Genomic DNA, 27,942 nt, shown 5'->3' with positions numbered 1-27,942 from the left:
TGCACATTTGTTGGCAATGCAGTAGTAGAGATTTTAAAGGGAAAAGGATTTTTTTTTCCATAATGAGACAGATCTTGTTACTAAGAATTAATTTTGAAGCCTTGTCATAATGAAAGGGCAATACAAAAACATAGCCCAAACCAATAAACATCATTGTCTAGCTGAAATGTATACATGGGGGGATATATATATGTATACGTGTATATACTTGAGCAACATTTTTGAACTTGTAAATATGTAATCAGAGTAACTAAGCTGTCCAGTCACCTTGTGAGACAGAACCATACCAGTGGCTCAAACTGAAAAGAAAATTGCAGTGTGATGCTTTTTAAATTGAGTTTATTGCTGTTTCAGTGTAAGGGGATGAATCTCTCAGCTGTGACCATAAGCAAAATATTTTGAGAATTGCTTTGTAGTCGTGTTTCTAAATGCTTTTTTTCCTTAACAGTGTCAGGATTAGGCACTGGGTTTTTCAGTTACAGCTGACTGAAGAGCTTTAGCATTATTTCTTGTGCATAGATGCAGGCAGCAAAGTTTTAAAGAAGACTGAAAAAGCTAGGTTATTTTTCTGTCCTCTTTCCCAGCACCAACAGACATAAAGAGAGCTGGGAGATGCTTATGCTTGGGAATAAGTCATGTTACAAGATTCAGGATTTGAGAGAAAAGCAAGTTGCCAAGGGCCAGATTTGTAGGCAGCTGGTCCTTGTGTAGTTCTTTGAGTAGCTACTGTAACACTAAAAGGTGCACTTCTCTCTTTCATGAGATAGAGAGATGTATTCTTCACTGTGTTGTCATAGGAGAGTCCTAAACTTAAGCTTTCTGGAGGAGCACTGATGCTGTGCATTAGCGGGCTGCCCACTGGTGTGTGTCCTCATACCTAGCAGTCCTGATTTTTTTCTTCAGCATATAACTGAGTATAGAATTTATAGCTGCACAGAGGAGTTCTAATGTGTGTTGTCTTCCTTGTCCCCTGCTCTGAATCCTAAACAAAGGAACGTCAAAACCTAACTGAACATAAAAAATGTCTTTGTTCAAAAACAAGTACATAAGCATTGCAAATACTGCATGCAAATATCAGAAGTCCTTACTGGAAAGGAGATGTGTAACACTAGAAGATCGTAGAGTACGTAGGAGGGGAAGGTTCATTGGAAGATGCACTTCGAAGGCAGGAAGAAAGGCATCTGTAGATTCAGAAGAGTCCTTGTGACAGCAGGCAAACAATTCATGAGCTGTTTTCTATTATTCTCATTTCTAGATCACTTTGCCTCTTCATGTTCCCATTACATCTCCCTTCTTCCTTTCTGTCACCCCATCTTCACAGAAACAAGCACATAGTGTTCCTATCAAAGACATCCTACAGATTCCAAAATATCTTTGAAAATCCTCAGACAGCAGAGCCATCATCAAAGCGAGACAGAATTCCTGGGGTTGGTTCTGTCTAAGAAGTTCTAATTCACATTTTCAAACGCTTCCTTCATATAAGTAGTATCATTATTTTTTCATTGTCACTTCTGTTCTTTTCTTTTTGAACAATAGTTGATTAAATAATATATCGTTAGAATACTTTATTGGATTATTTTTCTTTTTTTTTCAGGCTTCTTGTGCTGTAGGGTATCTTCTGTTTGAAATGGGTAGTGTGGAATGATATATGCAAGAAAGATGTTTGAGCAGTTAGACAGTTTCAGAGTTTCTGGATGACAGTATATTCCCATCACTTATACTTTTGGAGGCTGACATTTATTAAGTTCTTGAGTGAGACTTTTTGTATGCTTTTTCTAAATGTGTGCCAGGTTTACAGAAACAGACTGTCTGATGAGAACCAAGCTGGCTTGTATAGTATGATGAGTTCTAGAATAGTCAGGTTTTAGTATTGAAACTGGTGCTATTTGATTTCTTTCCAAATCCATGTTTATTTGAGACACTATACAGGCAGAATACATTAAACACTAAACCTTTTCAGGAGAACTGCTTTGCTGCAGCAGCTGTGGCCAAAGGAGATTCCCTGCTGGAATGCACTGACCTTGCCAAGGTAGTGTAGCCAGGCAAACTCATTTAAGCCTGTACAATGATGTTTTATGGAAAATGGTATAACAAAGAGCATAAGTGCATGAAACAAATATGGAGGGGTGGGAGCAGTAAGTGCAATTAGCATCAGCAGAGGAGCAGTGAAGAGTTATGCACTGAGAGCTATAGCAGAAGTTGAGTTGAACCAGTAGAGATTTTTTTTTGGTGTGGCTGAGAATGATTAACATGCAGGAAGGCAGTGCACTATGAGAAGTGCTATGACACATGATGTAGTGCTTTGTTCTCAACCTGGTATCAGAAAAGGTCATTTTGAAAAGTTCTTGAAAATTCACCTATAGCATAATTTGATATATATAATATATATACATATATACTATTTAGTGGAGTTGCTTTAAAATTCACATTACCATTTTAAACCACAATTGTACTCTCTTATGGCCTTGAGGGAGTCACAAAGAACTTGGAGCCATCCTTGACTTTAAGATTCAGGCATGTGACATCTGTCTAAAACAGAGTGCACTTGTTTTTTCTGCTTTTTGAAGAGAAGACCCTGACACTGAGGGAATGTGATTGAAGGTGAGCCACAGACCAACAGTATATACTTCAAAGATGTATGGAAATAGGAAGGCAGAAGAAGGATTTAACAAAAACAAACCAAAAAAACCTTAAGATTTAAAAAAAAAAAAAAGTATTTAGCAAATCTGTTCTGGATGGATAAACTGATGAAAGACATTTGTCAGCACTAAGCATGAGATGTACAGTATTACAACTTAAGTACCATAACAAGGAATTTGGTTGTAAATAAAAATGTGTTTTTACTCATTCTGAACCCTTTCCCCCATTTAAAATATGGCTTGTTTTCAAAATATTCCAATCCAACCTGAGATAGTTTTGAATTTGTTGAAGTAGCTTGAATGATTTTGTTAATGTGACTATTTTTAAGATACTCAAAACACATATAAAGGAGACACTACTGTCTTTTTATAGCAATATGGCTTAAGATAACTGAAAAGAATCAACATTCTGTTTTTCCCACTGTTTACTGAAGCAACATAGTAATATGCTTCAGCAATAACTTTTTTTTTAACTAAAGAAGGAAATAAAAATTGTGATCTAAACATGAGTTAGCTTATAAAACAGCAAAAAGAGCTTTGCAGCTCAAAAGCAAAACGCTGTTATCTGAATATGTGTCTCTAAACAAAAATAAACATTTCACGTCTTCTGAATGATGTGGAAGTGGCACGTGTTTAATTCTTTCACAAAGTACTGTAAGAGGAAGGAGAGTTTGAGTATTACAGAGACTGCTGGTTAGGATTGCCACTGGAAACAATATCCATAATGTAGTGATCCACCAACAGGTCTAGAACAGGTGTAGAAATTGATCTTCTGCTATTGTATATGTACAACATATGTTAATACCTTCATATTACCTCACAGCTTGAGAAAATTAAATTATTCTTTGGCTTTTTGGAAATAACATTTTTAAAAAATGTAGTATGTAGTTACATGGAGTCTCTTTTTTTTATGATTTGCATCCAACTCTTTAATTAAAATCCTTTTGCAGATTGTTTTTCTGGGGAGGGTTTGTTAAAGAATTCTAGCATTTTAACAGAATTTAGGACACTGAATTTGGAATATGTTGAGGAGAAAGCCTTTGTCTAGAAAAGTGTCTTGCTTTGTTCCGCAAATTTCCTTTCATGTTTAATTGACTTAAACTTGTCTTAAACTTGTAAACTATTTAAACTTGTAACTTAAAAAAAAAATATATAGACATTGTGAAGTACTGCAGTTGTGTGAATGACAGTAAAATCTGGTTTGCATACAGTTCTGTTACTCTGTCTGCTGTCTGTGTGAAGCCTGAAGATCAGTTTAGAAAGGAACAGGAAAAAACAGAAAGAAGGAGAGCGCAAGAAGGCTGGAAACTGGCCTTTGGAATAGGCTTCATCAACAGGGACCAATAGCACAGCAAGGCATTGAACTTTGGCTGTTCTTGTTAAAATCTTTATCAGAATGTTAGAAATGGTTTTATCCTGAAGTTATTGATATAAACTCTAAACCTTACTGTTGTTTAACTTTGATATCTATTTACATGAAAAAAAAATCCAAAACACTTCTGTCAACAGTCGTTGAGGGTCCTTAAAAGCACAGACAAAAGTAGTAGAACTAACTACAGAGATCATAAAAACATTAAAAACAAAAAAAGTGCCCAACCTACCAAACAAATAAAAACCGGACAACAAACCCTTCCTCCTGTTACCTGTTGAGAAATGTATTGATTCTTCCTTTTAATACATCAAAACCCCAGGCATGTATTTTCATCTGCTCTAGGTGTCCCTGCTTGATCTGAGGGGTTGGACCAGATGACCTCCAGAAGTCCCTGCCAAGTCCCTGCCAACCTCAACCATTCTTTGATTATGTAGTGAGCAGAAGAAAGGCTGTGGAATAAAGTTCACCACTCCTTCAGCTGCGCCAATATAATGTTTATGAAGCTATAGCACTTACTGTATAAATGAAATGAATTAGAAAACAAAACAAAATCAAAGTTCTTGAAGGTTTACTGGAAATCTTGGTTTCTTCCAACAAAAGATTGCACTGACAAAAGGAACTGAACTATGGTATGCAGGTACTTGTGAGTTGTTAGCTTGAGGTGAGATGTACCAGAGAAAATACAAGTGTGATCTGTCTCTTTCTTAACTGTTACACTTCTATTTCATAGTCACTGGAATCATACTTTCCAAAATGGATGTCCTCTCCGAGATCTTAGAAGACAATTTATGACTAGTATTGTCATTTACATATGCATATGAATGTGAGACTCTTATATGTATGCTTGCATCTTTTGAGAAGGACCAGTGCTTATTGTACAAAGGTTAGGAAGATTGTTAGTAATACCATAGAACATGTTGTTCTTAGAAGGAGAAGAGAGAAATGACTTGCATGGAATTTATTAAGATTGATGAATTTGAATTTCTTGTTAATGAAACCAGTGAGATTAAGAGAATTAAGTGTTTCAGGAATTCCTACAGATTTAAAAACCGTGAAATTGCTAATTATTTTTTTGTACATGTTTGTCTGAAGTGTATTTGATTAGATCCCTTTTCTGTTATTAGTTGTGTCATTCATATACTCAACCTTAAAATAATATAGTCTACACTCCAAGTAATTCACAGTCTCAAAGAGCTTTATGTATGAATTTTGCATATAAAATTTTACAGATGTTAAGTTTATCTTATGGAACTCCAGCTGTCTTAAAAATCTCTTTTTGTGTGTGTACAAATATAAACTGAAGAATGCAGTACAAAGAATTTGATTTGTAAGTAATGTACGTATAGCTAAAAGGTATCAGGTATGAAACACCAATAAGAAAGTTACCTGATCAAAATCAGCATGTATTATGAGACAGCAAGTAGGAGAAAGAGAAGAATAGAAATTACAGAAATATCAATATGGAACACATTTAAAGCAGATATTATGCACATTAGTAACAGATAAGATAAAATTGCCAAAATAGCTTCTGTTACAGATTCAAGAGTGGGATGGAATGTATGGAATTGACTGAGGCAGGAAATGAAAGACTAAGGAGCAAAACCCAATTTGAGCTGCAGGAATTAGCCTATCACTTTGTTTTCCCAACTAATAATTTATGTGTAGCTAGCTAAGGAAATCACAGCAATAAAGGATGTTACTTGAAACATAGAAAAAAAAAAAAAAGAAAGTTATGAAGATAAAAAGAAATATGATGATTAAGGCAACCACAACTGAAACTCAAGAGATTCTTGCCTAAGATGATAGTGATTATTATCAAAAGGATTTCAATATATTCAATTAATATTTTAAATAAAGTTTTCAAGTTGCAGGGGAGAAAGCCAAGAACATCACTGATGGCTATGTTAAATTTGGAATGGACAGTTTATGTGGTTCTATAGTTGGAAAGTTTGAAAAAGGTTTAAGTTTTCACACAGAGCTCTCCTTGAATAAGATATCAGAAGCGGACATTTCCAGGGAAGCTACTAAAGCAAAACAGTTGGACTTCCACAGTTACCTCTGCCTTGAGCCAGAAGGGTTGGTGATGGTTGGGCTGGATGACCTCCTGAAGCCTGTTTCAAGGTAGAGAGATTTCAGTGAATAAGATGTAACTAGACTCTTCCTGAAAACGAAGTTGAATAAAGTCATGAGTAATTCAGTATTTAATCTGTTCTGTTTTGTTTAAACAAGAAAAGTGAACAAGAATGTGCGGGGTCCAGAAAGAGTCAAGGGTGGGACCACCCTTTTAGACGAAAAAAGCAACAGAAACATTAGATCCGCCAATCAAAAGATCTCATTCCTAAACAGAATTGCATTTAGCTTTTGTGAAAGGCTCCTAATTTGTTTCAGCTCTTTCTGAAAAACAGATGATTCTAGATGGTTTGTCACATTTTCCATTCTGGGTATTGTGTTAAACCGTCCAACTGAATTTTCATTAGCAATGCTACTTAACTGGGGATGTACAAAAGTGCTATAGTATTGCACATCAGTCTTTCAATGAAATTGATTCCCATTAAAATTACTCAGTCTCTACTAGAAAATGGAAAATAATGAGTTGTTCATAACCTGGCAGGCTTGGACCCTGTGTCAAGCATTAACAGGTATTGCTGTAGTTAGTGTAACTTGCCATTATCTTGTTTATGTGAAACATGCACAATAAGGAGCTGTTTGATGAGAATGGAAGTACTGAAACAGGATAAAACCAGTGAACAGAATAAAGGACGAAAGGCAATGGGAGCTTTGTGCCTGGAGTGCAAATTTGTTTTTGTTCCATGTTTATATCGAAATAGCACATGGGCATATATTTGTGCTTGCTTTGGGCAGAGTTTGCAGAACAGGAAACAAACAGTTTGGGACTTGGATTATGAACTCTTGTCACTTTTTATGATTATTGACTTTTTTTTTTGAGAGTAATACAAGTCATTTAAGCTTGTTTGAGGCCAGGAAGCAGAGGAGCTTTTCAAATAAACTCTCTTCTATTTTTTTTCCTCTGACTCTGTAATCTGTCTCCACATTCTACAGTGTAAAATTTGATCAGTGGGACATGAAGGTTATATCTTAAAATCAATTAATAGTGTATCTCTGTGAAAAGCTTCAACATTTCACGTGATGACTTTAATTTGCTGCAAATGACTTTCTAAAATCTACAGTGTTCTGCATGCAGAAATTAAGTAATCATGACAGGTAGCTTTCATGAATAATTTCCCTAAGAAGGTCTGAAACTCATATTTTTTTAACTTGTTGCTTTGTGCTTGAGTAAGGTACATAATTATAAATTCCTTGCAGCCATAATCCATTTTTGCTGTAAGTAAAAATAGCAGTTTCTTGCCACAACTGCAATATATTCCTTCAAACTGTTGACAAATTCAGTTGTTTTTTTTATTTTAATCTTGAACATATAGTCTTCCTCCTATTAGTATTCTAATCTGTTAGCTGATCTGACTCGTAATTCTGCAGTGCTCTCTTTAGATAGTAATTTCAATACAGTGGTAATGCTCTGCACAAAAAGTTGTGGAAGTGCTGTGGAATATTTGGAATCTGTGTAGCGTTGTCCTTCCAGTTCACAACTAGAAAATGAAAATATACTTTATTTTAATGTATTGTATGTTGAAATTGTGTGTTCCCTCTAACTCACTGTGACAAACTGTGTGCTTAGGTGCACATACGCCTCGGCTACTGGTGGCACAGGAGCATCCATGGATCCGTGGTCCGTCGCAAGCCCACACCAACTTTGCAAACAGGTCTGCGGGCAGCTGGCCTGGATGTTGCTGTCGGTGTGCTAGGCCAGGAGAGGGACACACGGTCCACAGCACTTTGAGATGTGCCATCCTGAGGTGCTTGGGTGTTCACAGTGCCTGTCCAAGGGAGCCGGATGTGAGGGGTGCTGCTGGTGGGGTTTGTCCTCCAGACGTAGGCAAAGCACTCGGCGCCTTTCCATCCACTGCCAACACTAAAACGAAAATGGTGAATGAGAGGGAAAAAGCTGGACGGCTTGCTAGGGAAGGCTTAATAGTGGGTGGATGCATTTCTGTGGTGCTGTGGTCTTGTGTATATATGGTTGGGTTTTATACCTGCTAGAATATGAAGGGTTTTTAAACCAAAACATACAAGCCAATTATTAGACCTAATTCTTGTTTACCCTTCATAAAGTGAGAGATGCAAAAAGAAGATTGTAAAATGTTATCCTGATATATTTAATAAGTGGAAAAGGCTTACAGAAAGCATCTTTTTCTTTAATATAATTTTATGATAATTATTGTCAGGCTAAGCCTGGAAACAGGGGCACTTTTTCTTTTTCAGTAGCAGCATTCTACCAGTGTAAGTTACTGCTCAATTTCACATGAAACTGCATCCTAACCTGCAGTGCTTGCTGGTGATAAAATATGTTGTGGTTATTGTAGAACATAGCAGGAATAATAACACAGTTGATTTCCTCGCTTGCTTCATGTAAAAAATATGCTTTATTTACAGGAAAAAAATCACGCACTGGAATGTCCTACCATTTGCTTCTAATATGTGGGTCTTGTCTATTTTATTGATTCGCTTCTTAAATTAGACTTCAGAAAGTTTTTGGAAATGCAAAATTATCCCTTTTTTTTATTGTAACACAGTCTTTGCAGAGAAGTAGGGTTCTGGACATCTTTTTTCCCCGCTATCAGCGCTTTCAAAGGCAAGACAGATCTTTTCAGTGCAATAACCTAGCCAGTAACAGGCAACTGTGAGTTAGCAATGCAGTTGCATTTTTAAAAGAATGCATTTTTGAATACAGGCTGGAATTCTCACATGCTGTGTTTAATATGGAATTCTATTGCTAAATTACTAAAAGCTTTACAACAAAAGAGAAATATTTTATTATTTTTAACCTGAAACAGACTAATGCATATGGAGGTAAAGCGTAAGCAAAAGGTCACACAGCAAATTGACATTAAATTCAGGAACAGAATCCAAGCACTGTCTACTGGGATGCAGGATTATCTTAGTTCTTCTCAGCAGCGGGGACCAAGGATATTCATAACGTGTGTTGCAACAGTTGACGCAATCCGAACTATTCTTATGCTATCAGATACTCTGAAATAAAAAAGTAAGTATGTCTGAGACACTGCCAAAAACTCAAAGCGAGAAATCCACACATCCTTTTACTGTCTTTAATTTTGTGCTGTAACCATTATGCAGGTCTGGACTGCATTATTGCAGTTTACTCCTTTGTTTTTTATTTGGCAATACAGAGATGGTACACACAGCAGACTGGTGGGTGAGTGGATGAGTGGGTTTTGACAATTATGGTGTTTATGGCATAGTTAAAAACAGTGTAAGTGAAACTTCAGATTTGCATCTCAGTATGGCCGTATTATGTAAAATCAGGTTTTATGGAAAGAGTACCTTAGAAACGAGGGAAGAGGTGGGCAGAGGATGGAGCTGGGCTAGTCCTGAAATTGCTAGTTTGTGTTACTTTCTTTTCTCTTAACAGCTGGTGTCATGCTGCACATTTGTGCCTACAGCTGTTTGACAAACGTACCGGCGTTGTTTGAGCTTCATGTGGCACAGGAGTTCTGGTCTGACATCAGTGTACAACTGGGCATCGATTTTAGAGTGGACTTAACCTAGTACATAATCCTGCTTTTTGTGTCTTTGCATTCCAGGCAGACTTCCTTATTATTTGAATCATTTATTACCTAACACTCTTTTCAGAATAACAAAGCTATAGAAGATACTTCACATGGAGGAAGATTCTCTATGTAGTGGGAATCTTCATGCATTATTGTTCATCGTACATCTGTAGTTTGGCTGTTTAATGTCATCATAGGATATACAACTTGCTTGTTGAAAGCAAAAGGCTTGTTTATATTTTTAGGCTTTATTTGTATTTTCTTAATTATTATTTTTTTTCTTACGATCAGGGGATTACTTCATTCCTTGTGTTCCATCAGCCCAGTAGTGGTCTGGGTTATTAAATCACGTCTGTGATACTCCTGACCTTGGAAAAGTCATAAAAATTTCAAATGCCCTCTGCTCTTCTCCCATGTCACTTTAAAGAGCTGACCTAATGGGGCAAACGACAGGGAGCAGAAAGAAATATGCTTCATGGATAATTAAAATATATATTTTTTTTCCTTCTTGGTGTTACATTTAGTTTAAAATAATTCATTTGCATTTTGAGAAGCCAGGTTTTGTAATTCAAATAACCTAGGTAACCCAAATTCTGCATTTGGAATGTTGGTTTTAATAATTGACATTTATATTCATTCCCAGAACACGTTTTGGCCCTTTTACAGAAGTGACACAGAAATAAGGCTTCTTCAGTGCCACAGTTGTTAAGAACACAGTACAAAATCAAAATGTTTTTGTGGAGGTGATGCAATAGCTGTCTGTTGAGGAATACTGCTTTATGCTGTCCTGGAAGATAGTTTTTAATAGGTGCTTAGAGGGAGTAAGCCCTTGTTTCATGAAGTTTGAGTATTTGAAAAGAGGATACGTGGTTAAGGGAAGCTATGAATGCTGTGGCAGACTGTTAGGTTAAATTAACAGTTTCTGAGAGGAAGAATATTTTTAATACCCTTTCATTATCAAGGAACCATAAAACAGAGGGAAGTCAGAGCAAAATTTGTGTGCGCAATGGAGATACCCAAATATAACTACTTCCCTGGAAAATCATATGAGTACTCCATTGAGTGGAATAATTGCATGCAGCACTGGCTCAAAAGAAAACAGTTGTCTCTTGTTTACCCCTTTACTGTGGCCTCTTCTTTTCAGCTGCAATTACATAATGTGTTAAAATCAACTGAAGTACATTACTGGAGGACACATGCGGAGACTTTTTTTTCCTTAATCAAATACTACAGTTTAACAGCAAAGACTGCATAAAATATTTTAGCATGGTACTGCTTCAGTTTAATGTTCTAGTTCTTGCTGGTATACATGCACCCGCCTTTGCACACCTTTTGTTTTTTTCTAGTAGTGGTAATGTAAAAGGTTAAGGAACATTTTCACCTAGAGCTGTGAGTTTCTGATGAACTCCCATTTTCCCATAGCAATTTTAGTAACCACACGCTGTTTTACTGGAAGAGTGGCTTGAGGATATTGCCTGATCTCTCTACCTCCCATGGTAAACCTTCTGTTTGTTTTGTGAATTTAGTAGTCAGAGGTGCGTGATAAAACTTGCCATCTCTTACTTAATGACACTTCACAGCCAGTAAGACTGCCAAACTGCTGTACAACTTTGCTTTTTACTACATTAAACAACACGGAGGAACAGATCACAACAATTATTTTCTGTCCTAATCCCTCGTATCGACTGAAGCATTTAAGTCTATAAATAGATATGTACAATAAAGTAAAAGACTTAAATGGAGGAAAGAACATCTTCACAGCTCCAACTGGGTCTAAAGAGAGGAAAAAGTGCAGAAAGACCCTAGTCAAGAAAATGGAGGTTTTCAGCTGAGTGAAACATGAGTTTCATGGGGGGAGGAAAGGTTAAGCTGTATTTATCATAGTAGGTTTTACTGGAAATAATCTTTTTTCCTGGCAAAATTACACCAGGGGAACAAGCTGAAACTAAATGTTTCTGTTTTCTCTAGTGATAATAGTTAAAAAGTAGAGACACTTAAAATAATCTGTGTGCTGTTTTGCAGAGAACAGTAGTTTGTCAAAGGTTTATAACTTTTAATAACTGGCTGACCCACCTGCATCTTTGATGCTTTAAGGGTAAGGGGGCAGTAGTCTTCCTCAGATACCAAAATCACTTGCAGTATCAATGGTTTTCTTTTTGTTATGGAGTTTATGATTTCCCCCATGTCTTTTGGTTTTCAGGAGATGTATTTCAGAGCGTAGAAACACTTTTTGAAATACCGTCCTACCCCTACACCTCCTTCACGAAATTAGTCAGGCGTTGAGCACTAAGGTATAACACTTGCTTTTGTGTCCCTTTACTTCTATTTAGGTTTGGAAACTTTTCCAAAAAACCATCATCATATCAGAGAATCCCAGAACATGGTGCTCTAATTTCAGATTCCTGCGTGGTGCCTGTATACCTTGCCATGAAAGCAGCGCACAGCTCAGTGGAACTTGGAGTTACAAAAGCAGATGTGCTTTTGGGGGAGAGAAATGCAACAGATGTGTGAAGTGCTTATAGTGCAGCAGGTTTCAGTATGTTTTAATGTGAATTTTTCAATTTGCTTTTTTCTCCTAGGGTTTCAGATGAGAATCTTAGGTTTCATTTCTTTTAACAAGAAGTGAGCTCTTTTTGAACTGAGACCGAAGTGCCTCTCCTTGTTGTCCAAAAGGACAGCCTTCACCATGGTTACCAGATAGAAATATGAGAACTTGCACACTTGTTTGCAGTGCTTCTTTTGAGTGCTGATACCCGCATTGCTGTTACTGGATTACTCATAAGGATTAATTCTTTGTTGGAAAACAGAGAATCTTTTCTTGAATGAAGAAAATGGTGGGTAAAAAGAAATACATAAAATTAAAATAATTCTGACTTACAAAAATTGAAGCTTTCAGATCTGAGATTCTGACTGCAGGTTACCACTGATTTACTTCAAGAAAGAGAAGAAATTATTAGAATATGTTTATAAAGTATGTTAATAAATGTTTGAAGATTTGAGCATTGTGATGCCTGGGAGTTCATTAAAATACGAAAACCTAGCTGGACAGCTACTTAAATGTTGTGCAGGTCCAGGTTTTATATAACTATCTGTTATTTTCATTTCCAATTTTAAATGATCATAAGTATTTTAAACTGTAAATCTATACAAGAAAATCTGTTCCACTGGCATAGGGTAGTCATTTTGAAAGAAATATCTGCATTGTAATCTGTCAAGATGGTATTGAAAAAATAGTCCCCAATGCTCTTAAACCTTCACTGAAAAATAAACAACAAATCACTCAGTATTTTTTAAAAAGGGAAAATAAAAAGGGTCTTAAAAATGCAAATGTTTGTGTCAAAGTATGGAAAAATGATGCATGGAGCTTTCATAATCTAACAAAAATCCATGCTCTATTTTCTTCTGCCCATTAGAGTTTCTTCTACTTGTATTTTATGTTTAATTAGGATTAATCTTGTGAAGCGTAAAACTGTATCTTGGGGTCCAAAGGACTTAGGTACTGTATGTTTGAGGTGTGCGTGGAAAGTACTGAACAATACATAACGAAAACTGCATGTACCATTCACTCATTTCAGTGCAGCTATTTGCAGTTAGGGACCAGTTTTATTCTGGAGAGCACTTGTTCATGCTTTCACCTTTGTGTAGCAGAGAACTCCCTTCTGTTTCATTAATGCCTGTTACAGCCGTTTTCTCCTTGTTTGAGCCATTGCTGTCACTACCCTACAGGCCATAAAGCATTAAAAAGCAAACTTTATCATCCCACACCATTAAAATTAGGGAAGAGAGAATATTGTATTTAAAATGTTCCTGTTTAAAATACGTTCAGCACAATTAAAAGTTGGTTGCTAATCAAAGTGTAAGGCTTCAGTGCACAGAAAATAAAATTAACTCCAGAAAAAAGCAACACATGCAGCAAAGCCACTTTCAGGCAGTCTTATCAACACACCTAAGCTGCTTATCTTGGTGTCCGCCTTTTGTGTACAGTTGTCTCTTACTTACTTCTTCCAATTAGTGTAATGATTTTCTAAATGCCTGTAAGCATTGGTTGCTGTATGTTAGAAAATTAGTCTGCTACAGTGTACCCAGCTGAAATACAGTTATAGGTTCGTAAGCTTTTTTCTATTGTAGCATGTTCTACAGTATTTCAACTTAATTAGTTTCAGAACTCTGTTTAAAAGAACACAGCTATATTCTGTGTCCATTGAAGCCTTTTCATTGCTTTGAAGTTTTCTGTATCTAAAGAATGGAAAGGAAAATGCTTCATAAAGTTCTGCAACAAAAATAGAATAATAAACATACTTTATAAACTCTACAGTGAAAGAAGAAAGGGTGTTTTTGCAAGTTATTTCAGTTTCATGAGTATTTTTTAGGGTTAAATCTTTGACTTCTACATGACTCTTGTTAACAGTGAATAATAAAATAATCTTGTCAAATACAGTGGACAATTCAGTGTTCCAATACAACAATGATTGTGATTTGGGTTTTTAATGTTCTTTTTATGGATCTTACTCTAGGTTAATTTACTATCAGTTATGCATTTGTTGGAATATGATTGCATGCTGTATTTTTATAGGAAACACAGCAGCAGCTCAAACACTTTTGATTTTAGTTTTTTTTTTTTCTTATATATATAAGCAATATCTCGATGTTCCTAGAAAAATCTCATAGCTTCCAACTCAAATTTTATATTATGTGTAAGGAGGAAAGATCATTGAAGCTTATGCTTTGAAAAGAGGTATCCTGAAGAGTGAGGCTTTTCTTAATAACATCCATAAAGCGGGGGGTATTGAGTATATTTGTTTTTTATTTTTCTTTTTATTGTGCAATTTACCTTTGCACCAAGCTACTTGTTACCAAATGGCTGTCATCTCCATCAAGGGTTGTAGTGTAGGATTACTAAAGTCTGGATGCTGTTTGCAACTCATCATTCATCTCCGTTCTTTATCTCTAAAGCATCCCACAAGTCTTCAGGCCAGAGGGTTAGACCTTGACAGATGTTTTAGGATGCATCATGCAGTCCAGTCAACTCCCTCATCAGAGTGAGGTCACTTTTCTGGAGCTTCCTGTGGCTTGGGTGGTGTGCTGGAGGGTTCTTCTGGGTGGTTGTTGTCTGTGCTTTTAAACAGTGCTCTTTGCTGCAGCTTTCCTGCTCCTGGGATGAGTTTTCTTTCCTCTTCATTCTATCTTGAGAAGAAGGAGTAGTAAGAAGGAAGTGTAGCAGTAATATATGTTTTACTTAAGGCTAAGTACTGGAACCATGACATTAGTAGTACTTGAGACTTGTGCTTTATTACAGATTGCCATGTTGGTCTTGGAGAAAAAGGACATACTGATTTTTTTCTGGGTATGTGATATGCGAAAGTTATTAAAAGACTCCTTCAGGTGGAGTAGTGGGAGAACATGGTGCTTTACTGTACATTCCTACAGCTTGTCACAAACTAACATTTCATTTATGCAGTAGCTTTATCTGGAGATAAGTAATTTATTTTCCTGAAGTTGAGTAGTGAAATAGTGTATGTGAGGGACTATGGGAAGGCAGGAACCTTGCAAATTACAATGGAGTTGCATGCTGTAGGCAGCTCGTCACAGTTTCTTGATGGTCTGCTTCAAATCAGAATTTTGGGCAGAACAAATTACTTCTACAAAAGAGAACCCCTGACTGACAAGTTGCCGAAACGGTGTCAGTTTAATGGTCATCTTGGGATGTCAACATCTATCTTTAGGGAGCCAGTCCGAGACTACCTGTTACATATCCACTAACGGTTGTTGACTATTAATGATTTTGGGCAATGTTAACCAGTTACAGAAGTCTTGAATCACTGAGAAAATGAGGCAAATGGAATAAAACACAACAGAGTGGAGCTCACTCCTGGAACTCTGCAGATCCATTCTCTAATTTAACTCATAGTAAATTCCTACTTTGATTTCCACAAGATAGAGCATACACGTAGCAGGAGTTTTAACCTTGTGGTTGTTTTTTTATAAGGTCTAATATTAAACAATGTATTTTCTTCTAGTACTGTCTTTATGATTTCTGTCACTTGCTAAAAATGCCTTGTATTTTCTTGGAATTTTAGGAGTTACGCAAAGAATTATTACATTTTCAATGTCACATTTGATTTAGAAGTTTGCTGTATTGTTTTTCTCAGTCTTCCTTTTTTGAAAGACTTTGACATTAAAATAAAAACTCCTATCTTGATCTTTCAAAACTAATGAGCAAACCCTACTGGGAAGATAATACATGGTCTTTACACCAACAAGAATTTTATTCCCAGGTCAGCAGCAGGAAAAATTACAGTGAAAAATGAAATCAGTAGTATTACTCTTTTTTTTTTTAAAGATGATTTTGAAGTGGCAATTTTTAGGAAAACAAGATCATTAAAATTATCATTATTTCTTCATTTGTTGCCACAAAATCCTTAATAATGCTAATTAGTGAGCCAACTACATGAAATAATCATGTAATTTTTGTAAATGAGTGATTTTTAGAGAACCAGTAAAAATATTGGTGCCTGCTGAGATTATTTTGTACTTTCAAAGATGACTAAAATATATTTAAGCAAACAATACCATTTAGCCTCATATGACAAATCACAAACTGAAAGAGAGAGGTCAATGCTGAAGACACTTAATATGCCTGTTATATGTGAAGGGCTGTGTGCCCGTAGAATTGAAAAGGAATCCAGCACGTATGCTGCTCAATCTAATTATAACGTTACAGATGGCCATTACATAAGGAGTGTCTCTAAATCAATATCGTCCATGCAGAGAGACTTCTAAGTATACCCGATCCTGAAAGAGCAGCAGCTCTCTATTTCTCTCCAGGAACACAGCTCTCAAAGCAGCAAGGTGCATATTCCCTTCCAAGTTACCTTACACCATCATCATCTTTCTTATACTGGCTGGTATGAGGGTTGATTTTTTACAGTTGATTTTCTCTCCCTGACCACCATGCTGTTTCCTTTAACATATATATTTTTTTACTTTTTATTTTCTTGATTTTTACTGTATGCATGCATCAGGACTGGGCTGCGTAATAGACGGAAGCAGCTGCACTTTATTGAAAATGACCGACATGCCCTACTTAAGGTCGTCTTGTTAGAAGTGAGAATACAATGATGCAAAGACTGTGATGTGACTGAATTCAGCTGAAAGGAAATAAATCTAGCCAGAAAGAGAATAACATACAGAAGCCATAACTGCCTGAGTGAAATTTGGCTCTAACTGCTTTTGAGAACTGGCACTGAGTTTTCAATAACAGAAATAATGAGGACCAGTGTGTTAGCGCGATATCTCCAAGTGTATGCTTTAGCAAACTGGAAGGAAACGCAACCTCTTAGCTGTTAACATGATCAATACGACAGTGGTAGAAATTGGTGAGAATAATATACAATTTAAGTGAAGTCGAGGGCTGATACAAGATTAGACATGAACTGAATCTATCCAATTTTCAAACTGAATGAAAATGCCCCCACTCCATCTATAGACCTTTCATATCTGGCTGGAAAGAGTCTAAAGAAGAGGCTTGCTGTTCTGTCAGTGCAGTTCATGTGTTAAACTAAGGTTGCACAGTAGTGTCCAAACCCCATTACTATGCACATATAAAACACAAAAACACATGCTAGTTTTACATCTGAATCTGCATGCCAGGTTTGTCTTCTACAGGGCTTTCCATCATTTTAGGCTATGCATGTGCTTGCCTACAGATGGCTCTGTAAGAATTGTGGAGGATTTGAACACAAGGTATTTCGGACATGCCTGTAGTCTGATTTGCTGGATGCACATTCATAATCTAGCCAGACTAATATAAATAACTAGTGTGCCAGATACCTCCGAATTATTGCCAAGGAATGCCACTGCTAATGTGTTCTGGATTTCTGGCTGTGAATCTTTCATAACATATGGCTTCTCACAGCATTATGCTCTTCCTTAAGAAACATACAACTTTTGGGTAGGACAAACAGTATTTTGGAGTTCACTGCCCGTGTTTGGAAATAATAGCTGTTCTGCTGGAGTGCTGACTGTAGGTTCATATAAATATTGCATATTTAGTATATAGATTAGACTGGCTGGATTTAGGTGTGGAATGGATTGTGGTAGAGCTTGTCAAGCTACGATGTGATCTTTATTCACGTGCATGATTGTAACTGGTTCTGGTTAATGGTGAGAAAGGTACTAAGTAAATTGAAGGAAACTTTCTCTTTTCAGGTGTTAACTTTTAAGCAACCCTTTATTTATTTTCAAATGGGAGCCTTATTTTAAAAATTCATTGACTTTTAGTGTTTAAATACTAAAATTCATCACTGGTAAAATATAGTTTCCGTGTTAGTAGTTAGTGACATGACAAAGTTACGTGTTTCAGTAATGACTGAACACTTAAGTTGATCAGGTTACTGGGAGCTTGCTTACTTTGAACATTGTGGTTAGAGTGGTTGACTAGTTGATTTAGTTTGTTCTATAGTGCAGCACGGAACAGATGTTAGCTTATTACCAGCTTTCTGTGGAGACTGCAATGTAAGGATGGAGAAAAGAAACAAGCAGGGGCAGACTGGTTAATTACGTAAAACAGCATGATCTATAAAGTTGCTCTTTCACGTTGCTGTATTGGGATGTACTGCAGATGTTAAAATATTCTAGCTTTTTGCTTAAGGCTGACAAAACTGCTTTTACACCTTTAAGTATACTAGTGGTTATGTCAGAAAACATTAGTGTTTTAGTGTTTGGGTAGAGTCCCCGAGCTGAGGAGTACATCAGAGTGAAGAGGTTTTATAGGAAAGTGCCTGCACATAGACTTGTGCCTCTGCTCTATACATAGAAAAGGAGAAAATGTAAAAGGAATGACAGTCATAAAAATGGTCTCTTAGCTTGGAATACTGATAAGGTACAAGCCTGTAGAAAATAGGACTGCCAGGGATATTCTGGCCTTCCCTGACAGTGCCCATAGATTCTGTACATTATAATTCTTATTATGGATTAAAGATTAGATTTCTGTAGACTATAATGCTGTGGAATACCCTACAAAAATGCCTCTTGCTGCTCTGGTGTTTCTTATCCCTATTGCTTCTGGTGAAAACTGCTTCAGGATTTTGTTCACCTGATGATGAGTAGTTCAGTTTCTAACTGTGCTTGTTAATATCCACTTTGTGTGCCTGCATTGTCTGTAGCTTTAGAATTTTTTCCTTCCCCTTTCTTACATCCCTGATTTATTTATAGAGAGCACTCTTATTGCCTCTCAGCCTTCGTTTTACTAGGCTAATTAAGCCAGGCTCTGTTAGTATTCTCTTTGTACTAGCTTCTCTTTGCTTCCCTGGTCGTTCTAATAGTTTTTCCCTGCACTTGCTTCAACTTGAAGTCATGTTTTTTTGAAGGTAGTGACCATAAAAGTTTGCAGAATTCCAGTTTAAATCTTACCAGTTCCTTGTAAAATGGCTTTAATATGTTTCTTTCTCTACTGAAAATGCCTCCCTTGATACAGACACAAATTACAGTTGCCTTTTTCACACTGCATCTCTCTGACAGTTTGTATTCATCCTGATTGATTAATACATCCAAGTCATTCTCCTCCTTTGTTATTTCCAGCTGATGATCCTCCAGCTTACAGTAGAAATTCTTGCCGTTCCCAGAGTGCTTGACCTTGACTTTGTGCTATTGCATTTTGTCATTACTATCACTTTGGTCCTCCAAGGCGATTCAGTTCTTGCAATGTGATGTTCTGTTCTTCCTCTGTATTGACAGAGGTTCCAATTTTGCTTTTAACCAGCATCAAGTTTCATTCCTGTGATCCAATTTTTTGCTCCATTTTGGTTATAAGGTCAGTTCTCAGAATGGTTTGTGAGGATTTCTTCTCTTAATCTCATTCTAGCCCAACAGTTTCCTTCCACACTGCAGCCCCACTTCGTCTCGGTAAAGCCCTCAGTGTTTTGCACTAAACTTGATCTTCTCTGTCTTAGTTACTAGTGTCCATGAAGTTTGGTGTTGCAGCACTTGGAGAAGTCCCATTGTTAAGATGTTAATTTCAGTGATCTAAAGTGTTAGTTGCCTCCACAGTATAGGATGCTAGCCTGGACTAACTAAATGCAGCCTTTCTTGTTTGGTGTAGAGTCTGCCCATTAAAACACTGTGTGACTTGGTGAGAATGCCAAATGAAGAAAACGAAGTTCTTCAGCGTCAAAGGAACGCTCCGTTAGTGGCTCCTAGCAGTCTCTATGAATATCTTTTGAACTTTCTTGAATGTAAAAAGTGCTTGCTTATAAGCACAGGCTTACTGTCTAGGCCTGCTTTTAAAAAATGTATTAGGTGAGTAATTGAGGACCCTGGTGATACTTCGTTTTTGGATTCTAAAAATTAATGTATGGACTAAGAACTACATTGAATTCTGTTTGTGCTTGCTGCATGCTGTGAGAAAGAGGTGAAGGATTTTATTAAATTTTTGTGAGATGCTAAGTTTTCCTCTTTATGATGAAAAAGAATTTCAAAGGTATTACCAGAAAAAAATGAAGTGATACTTTTCTAACAGGCTAGTCTTGGGATTACAGGGTATCTTAATGAAGTAGAGTACTCGAACCTGCTTTTCTTGCACAAAAGCATCCTCTACAAATTTGCTCGAGAAAGTCTGAAGCGATGTCTGGCTTCCTTACCCGACGTGATTGTTAGACATAAATCCTATGTGTCAATCTCGGTAGCCTTCATCTTGATAGTACCTGACTGCCTCCTTTGTATTTAAAAATAGAAATGACAGACTCTCTCCCCCTCCCTTTTTAGCTTGATTAGTTCATAGCTGCAAGCGTGAGGCACTTGAGGGAAAAGCTAAATTGAAGGGTTGAGGCTCCAGCTCTGAACATAGTTAGGATCCATTGTTCTTCCCCCAGGAGCGAGCACTGCTGTCCTTTGTTGAAGCCCCATGAAAGTCTCATGGCCGAGCTCCACGCGGGCCGTCAGCTCACCGGTGCAGAGGATCAGAGGATCAGAGGGTGGTCGTGGCTGTGGTCACAGCGCTGTGAGCAGCACAGGGGGAAGCAGACCCCAGGGCCGGAGCGGTGGAGGAAGCTTAGAGCTGCCCTCAGAGTGCACTGAAGCATCTGTCAGAGCAGGGCACAATGGGTGCCCTCGCATCCAGGCTTTCTAGGTGGCAGGCTCACTTGTTTGTGGGATGGGTTTTTGTTAATAATTTTGTTAGCATTTGCTTTCCACCGCGATGACTGAAGTAATTGATGGTGGAGGTCAGAGGTATGTCACACAGCATGTTTGTGCCCTGCTCCTGGATAAGGAAGTGTGTGAAAGCGTGTTGGTTAGAGATAGGTGTGAGTGACTTTCTGCTGTTTCTGTCGTAGCGTTCAGTGACACCACTGAAAATGTGTGATGCTCTGCAGCAGTGAAGAATTCATTCTTTTTTTGTTCTGGAGAATATACACGCGCCTATGAAACACCCATTTCTGTGATTATTTAACAGGAACTGGGGGTATCGTTTTTTAATAAGAAAAAAGACTCGGATTTTAGTGGGACTTAATATTATATAAAGGGAAAAATGTAGGAATTCCTATCGGCATGCAAATCTCTCTTCTTCCTATAGACTGCCTTGATCCTGTCCGTAGTAAACAAAATGTGTGATTTGTCCTTTTCCATTATTCCTCACTCTTATTTTTTAACACTGAAAATAGCACTTAATATTACAGTCTGGCTTTACTCAACCTTATTATTTCTTCACTTTTTTTTTAATGATCTTAAGATTTTTTATTGGGGAATAGTGCTGTGATTTAACATAAGAATGCTAGTAATTTGTGGTCTAAGAGAAGAAATATGCAAACTGTTGATAAACTTGCTCATAAACCTCACTAATACTCTGAATTCTGTATATTACAAAAAAAAAGTTAATGCAGGGTTTTGTTTTTTTTTGAATAACTGAAGCTATGTAAAAAGATGTATTTTAATCTTGATACCATCAGTGTGTGCAAATGCAGTATGTTGAGCTTAAGGTCTTTGAGGAACCTTATATATAAGTATAGGAGGGAAGCGTTTAAAAACAAGACAGATCAGATAAAGAAATAATGCATCTCTCTCTGTAAGTGTATACACACACACACACACATACACATACAAAGTCTGTGTCTGTTCCCCAGGCCTCGTACAAGTACGCTGTTTTCTTTGTGGCATCAGAAAGTCTTTAAGTAACTGTGTATCGCTGCACCTCTATATTGATAATTCTTCTACTCAGAGCAGAGTGTGATGCTTCAGCGCTGTGTTAGCAATTATGAAATGCAATCCAAAGAGAGAGGAGATAAAAGAAAAGAACTTGTAAATTTTCTCATGGGAGATAGGGCCCAGAGCACAATGGGGAAGGCATTACAGTGACGCCAAACAAACTTCTGGGGCATTCAAGCTCAATTTAACCTCCAATAGTAACCCTGCCTTTGTGAAAACACTCCCAAGTGTAGCAGGGAGTGAGCCTGGCCAACCGTGTCTTCAGACAAGTTTGTTTTAGCCAGTGGAATTGAATGTTAATAGATTAATTTGGAAATCTACTCAACCTGAAATTTCATTTAATAGAAAAAATGCAGAACTGTAATATGACTTAGGCTGGAAGTATTTATTTTGATAAACTCTTATGATGCTGCACCTTAATAACCCTCTCAAAGTGGTTTGTCTAAGCCTTTGTATATCTAGGTTTCAGACCGACAAAGGCATTTAAGTAATAGGGTGGTCCAGTGTTACAGAAACACTCCTGTGCTGTTCAAAACCCAAGGTAAAAAGTAGAGTTCTCGAGCCCATACTATCAGTGAGTCGTCACTACATTTCGTAGGCATAGATAGGCTTTATTTTTTAGTGTTTCAGATGCACTGGGAATTAAGGCACAAGTATGTAAATGTGGGGTTGCTTTTTTTTTTTCCTCTCTTGCAGCTGTGAAATTTGACATCTGTTTCAGTTTCTCTTTTTTTTTTTTTTTCCCAGTTGAGAAGGCAGTAGTGACATTAGACCTGAGCACCCGAAGATCTCTTAAATTACTTTTAAGAGATTAACTTCTTCTTTGCTGTGATGTACTTGAAGGTGATTATTTTGTATTGTTATTTAGTTATGCTCGAGCGAGGGGAGCTGAATTAATCCTGTTTGGTAGTCACCACTGTTTGCAGTGAAAAACAGGATGGACCAATATCCCTTTTTAATATAGTAACGTCTTGAGTCCTGATAAATTGCGTCTAGATCATAAAACGAAACTCAGGAGAATCATGGATAATGAAGAAGACAACTTGCAAATCAAATGCTTTGAAAAAAAAAAAGAGTAAAGTTAGAGTTTAAAAGTTAAAAATAGTGGGTGCACAGAAGACAGACTTTCTCATCAGTAGGGGGGAAATGGAAGTGGGACTGCTGCAAGAAGATTTATTTCTACTCAAAACCCATATGCTGAGGAAAAACCCAGCTGAGTGGGTAGCTTGCAAAATTCGGGAGCTTAGTTTGGTCCTTTAAGAAATTTGAAAGGTATTTTAATTCCCATGAGAATTTGAGATTACAAAACACAACTAACTTCCTAGAGTTATTTTTGTGGGAAATTTATACTGTTCTAGCTCAGAAGGGGAGGCTGACTGTGTTTTTTTGGGACTGTTAGAAAATCTAAGTGCTACCACTCTTTAGGTAGCTGGGGGAGGTTATCTTTCTGTCTAATCCTAGACAGACAGAAGAACCTAGTATTTAAAATATTAACCATCATAACTCTATTCATAAAATCCACAGGAAAAAAAAGCTCTACAGCATGTACATACATTTTTATTCTTCATTTGGCAGGTCTCTTAATCTGTATTGGCCTTGGTCTTATTTTCCAATGACTATGCCAGTTGACATTTCATAGATTATTTACATAAATATTTGGTAAAGAGAAATATGTTTCAGTGAAATTGCTGAAATGACCTCTTCAAAGTTAACAAGCCTTATGAATAGATTATGATTGTAGGTTTGTATGTTTTAATTTCATCTAAGTTCAATTCATTGTAAATTCAATATGCAGACAAAAAGTCCCCGCTTATACAAAAAGAGTTAATAAGAGTCAGTCTAGCACCAATGTATTCATTTTTAGATGTGTTATAGGTATATTTTGTGTATGCATTCTGGGCTGACCATATGGCTCAAGTATTCATTAGTACTTTAGATATTTAAACACTTGGTACTTGTAGACACTGTTAAACATTCCTATATAAACATCCTGCTTTTAAATGCTGAAAGAAAAAAAGACTAGCTTCCAAGTTGCTCAGTAAATTATTGAAATTAATCTAGTTATGTGTTACTTACTGATTCTGCAATGCACTGTAAACTTAGTGTCATGATTACTGTCTGCCATTCAGTTGCTGCAACTGGAAGTGATGTAATTTCATCTTTCTATCACAGAATTAGATGCAACTACTTATTTTAATTGAGTTCATTACTTGACATAGCTGAAAAGAGCTTCTAGTTTGATTGCAGGGCATTAACTACTTTTTAAGGTTTTATTTTAATTCACTAATTTCAAAGTTCATACGTTACTTGAGGACTGAGTTATGCAGAGTCAAATTGCACCGATGTTTTTTCACAAAGCCTTTAGAAGCTTATGTCTTAGCCATGATTTGCAGAAGTTAGAGGAGCTGCTCTAGTGTTACCGATACTTTGCAATTGCCTCGTAGTGAAAGATTCCTTTAAAAATAATCAACCTCAAAATTTGTTTTGAGCCTTCAGGACTTTAAAAACTGCTTTAAAATTTATAAAAGTGTCTCTGTAAATCATGACTAAGGCATATCTTTATGCATTGCCTATATGTGACATTGGAAGAAGAGAGATATTTTTTTATTGGTATCACTTATATAACATAATATAATTCTGAGTACAAAAATACTGATAAATTGACTTTTGGAGAGCATCAGCAGCTTTTAGGTGTTAATTGCAACTCTAGGTATGTAATTTCAGACTCGAAGCACCCTTAGAGAATCCTTACGTTAATAGGATAATAGACTGGTTATCAGCAAAAGATGTGACTGACCTAAAGGTGAAAGGGATTTATCATTTTGAATGAATGAATGCAAACCAATTGTCCAATGTTTTCTGGTCTCATCTTTGACATTTGTTTCAGCATTATGTATTCTTAGTGTAACATGCTAGCAAATTTCAATAAGTTGATCAGTATTATGTAGGCTTTTCTGCTACTGTCAGTTTTTTGGGGGGTTCAGAAAAAATATTTTGTTTTGCAGTATCAGATTTCTTTCCTCCTTTCCCCTCATAACCAACAAAAATTCAGAAGAAATAAGAGTCTTTATAATTCAGATTCATCAGTATGTGCAAAACAATAGACACCAGACTTTTGTGTCAGGGCAAAATTGCTTGTGAAACTCAAGGTACTTACTTGCCATGGTCGTTTGATCCAAACCACAGCCTTTGTAAATGTCAGCAAAACAAAGGCAGACGTAAAATGCAACTTGCATGATGCACGTGTTTGAGAAACTGCTGTAGGTAATGACTGTGTTTTTGTTTTTGTTTTTTTCTCTCAAATGGATGCTCAACCTTGAGAGACAGTGCACTTGTTTCAAAGTGCTGCTGTTGTAAGAAAGAAGATTCAGCTGTCATTTTGATGAATATCTAATCATGGATTGATGGGGGAGCAGTTTGCAGAATTGATGTATGTTTAATAAATGATCCTGAATTAATTATTCACATAGCATTATAGACTTTAAGGCTACAAATTCGAGCACGCAAGTTAAGAGACTGTGTCTGCTTATAAATATCATAACCCCACAACCCATTGACTACAGGACAATGGGCTGGTTTTTTTGTTTGTTCGTTTGTTTGTAGTGTTTATCTTTTTTGTTGTAGAAGCTGTATAGTGAATGAGGCAAAAGGTAACAAGAAGAGAAGGATCAACTTCATGACTAAGAAATTGGGATGTTCCCTGTGAATTCGTGGGAAAAGCTGAATTGTTTTTGCCAAAAAATAGTTAAGAAAATTAAAAACAAAACCTGATGCAGATATCTGCATGAAAAGTTTTAGCCCAAGTGTTGTTACTTTTGGCAATGTTGCCAAAACTCTCCTGCAAGTAAGTAAAAATAAAATTATGTGTATATTGAGAAAACTGGTATTGGACAATGTGATGCAGAGAACATGGAGAATATAAGGCATAGGTATTTTGAATGTATACTGTATAGTCTTACAGGAAGTTTGTTTATTTATTTCAAAAGGTCAACATATCCCAAGACATTTTTTAACAATAATATTTTGGAATTTTGTCTTAAGTTGTATGTAGGATCTTATATCTTAAACAGAAACTGTTACATTCTGTTCTGATTCTCTTGAATGTCTATCTTTAAACTCGATATATGCCAGTCTGGCCATTTTTGTTAGTTAGTATCTCAGTACTTCTACTATAGGAATTTTATTTGTATAGATGACACTAATGGTTACTCAGAACTTTTGAAAATGAAAGTACCATCTATACCTATATATATAAATTCTGAATTTTAAGTGCAAATGTGATGTGTCTTTTTGAAAGCTCTTTTTTGAGTATGTTCCTTATTGTTTACACCTTTCTCAAAGTTCACCTATAAGATAAAATCTGCAAACTAACAATGATTATCAGTCCTGGACAATGAATACATTTCTAGAACAACCAAACCTTGAGGTGAAGGATTGGTAAATGAGAAATGACATGGATATTCTCTATTTTCATTGTAAACTGTGGCAAGAATCCTGCCTTATAACTTATTCATTTGAACCTTGTATCAACACGGAAAAAAGCTTTCTAAAAGAATTTACTGGATTCTTCTCTAGAGTTTACTGTAATTTGACCAAATACGCAGCTTAGAGTGAGAAACTGTTACCCACTGGGTTGCCAAAGTAACCTGTTGGGGAAAATGCATCATGTTCTACTGAGGTATAATGTTTTGTAGCTAGTGACTAAATTTATAGCACTTCTAAACAGCTTCACAAGAAGTTTCAGAAATATCTGAATACCGTTTTTAACACTTCAAACATGGTTTAAAAAGTAAAGAGCACAAGACTCCTGTTTTTAACTTGCAGAAATGTTTTATTTTTCTTTTGTTTTTAGAATGACAGGATTTTAAAAAAATCTAATTAGGACATCTTTTTATTTTTATTTTTTTTTCTTTTCATATATGTGTGTGTGTTTTGCTAATCAGAAATAATTGTAGGGACTAAACAGAATCTCAGGTTTTATAAAGCGACTCTGTAGAGAGGAGATTCCATTTTTTAGTTTCTATTTTGATTTGTGAGATATGGGTTTTTAATGTGGTAGTTGTGGAGTATGTATTTTAAATACAAGTCTGTAATGGATTGGAAGTTGATAGTAGTAAAATATTGCCTGATTATTAAAACACTTCTTAATAGATACATATAAATATAGTTGTCTTTCATTTGTTATTTCGTAACTGTTGCACCGCATCTTTCATTTTTATTACTTTTATGGAACAATAAATAACAAAGTTTACAGCTGAAGCAAGATCTTCCTCTGAAACTCTACTCTCTCTCTGCAGACTTTGAGATAATTTAATCTTCATTCATGTCCTCTTCAGTCTTCTGTTATATTTGTTTTCATTGCACCATTTGTTACATTGTTTTAGAGAAAGACTGAAGTTAAATAAAAAAAAATAATTGAGGTTTCTCCCTGCAGAATTAAAAACCCAAATAAATTACAGATAATATACTGAATAGAAGAAAATTAGTGATGCCGTTCTAATCTATACATTGGCATTTTCAGCTGCCCTACCTTTTTTATTTTGGACTCCAGGACAGTGTTTAGACTTAAATTGTATGACATTGCTTATCATAATTTTTCAATTATATTTTGTTTACAGAGATATTCAAAATACAGGCTGGCTAACAAAATTCAACACGTGTTGAATCAGACAAAAATAGTCTTTTTTGTATATAAGATGAATTTTGTAGTGATACCTGACTGCAGTGGCCTTATTGTAGTAACCATACAGCTCTTAGATGTCTAGAGGCACTGTACAGCTATTTAAATTAACAAAAAAAATAGATAAATTTGGTGGTAATAGACTTAAAAGTCACACAAAGACAACAGATAGATAATGGGACGTAGAAGCGTGCATTAGAGGAGAGAGAGGAAAATAGAAGGAGACAGCCCTGGATAGCAGAGTATTATAGGAAAATGAAAAATAGAAGCTGAGTAAATGAAAAGGCAGCTCAACCATAGTACAATTTATATGATGATCTTATAGAAATCCAGGCTATGTTTTTGGTCTCTAACTGGTGCAGTCTTGATGCTTGTAATATCTTTGTTTTGAGCAGATTTACAAAACAG

General features: G+C 36.3%; 1 protein-coding gene across 6 annotated transcripts in view; it reads left to right on the top strand.

Moving 5' to 3' along the window:
• The window catches only part of COMMD10 (COMM domain containing 10), a 105,213-nt gene that overhangs the window by 29,651 nt on the left and 47,620 nt on the right, over positions 1-27,942 (top strand). The window contains exons 6-7 of one of the 6 annotated variants that reach the window (XR_013943880.1): positions 9,518-22,697; positions 25,479-27,737. The exons of 3 other annotated variants lie outside the window; for them this stretch is intronic. Coding sequence is in view for 2 of the 3 variants with exons in the window: in XM_080574927.1 (XP_080431053.1) it covers positions 9,518-9,556 (39 nt within the window). In the remaining variant the exon portion in view is untranslated. Of the gene's footprint in view, positions 1-4,353; positions 5,761-9,517; positions 27,738-27,942 lie in introns of those variants that run through there. 2 more of the 6 variants (XM_080574927.1, XM_080574928.1) reach the window with 2 other exon arrangements.

The sequence above is a fragment of the Anser brachyrhynchus genome (genome assembly GCF_964034855.1).
Source record: "Anser brachyrhynchus genome assembly, chromosome: Z".
Classification (NCBI taxonomy): Eukaryota; Metazoa; Chordata; class Aves; order Anseriformes; family Anatidae; genus Anser; species Anser brachyrhynchus.
The sequence above is the reverse complement of the archived record's forward strand: the minus strand, read 5'-3'. Positions and strand labels throughout refer to the sequence as shown.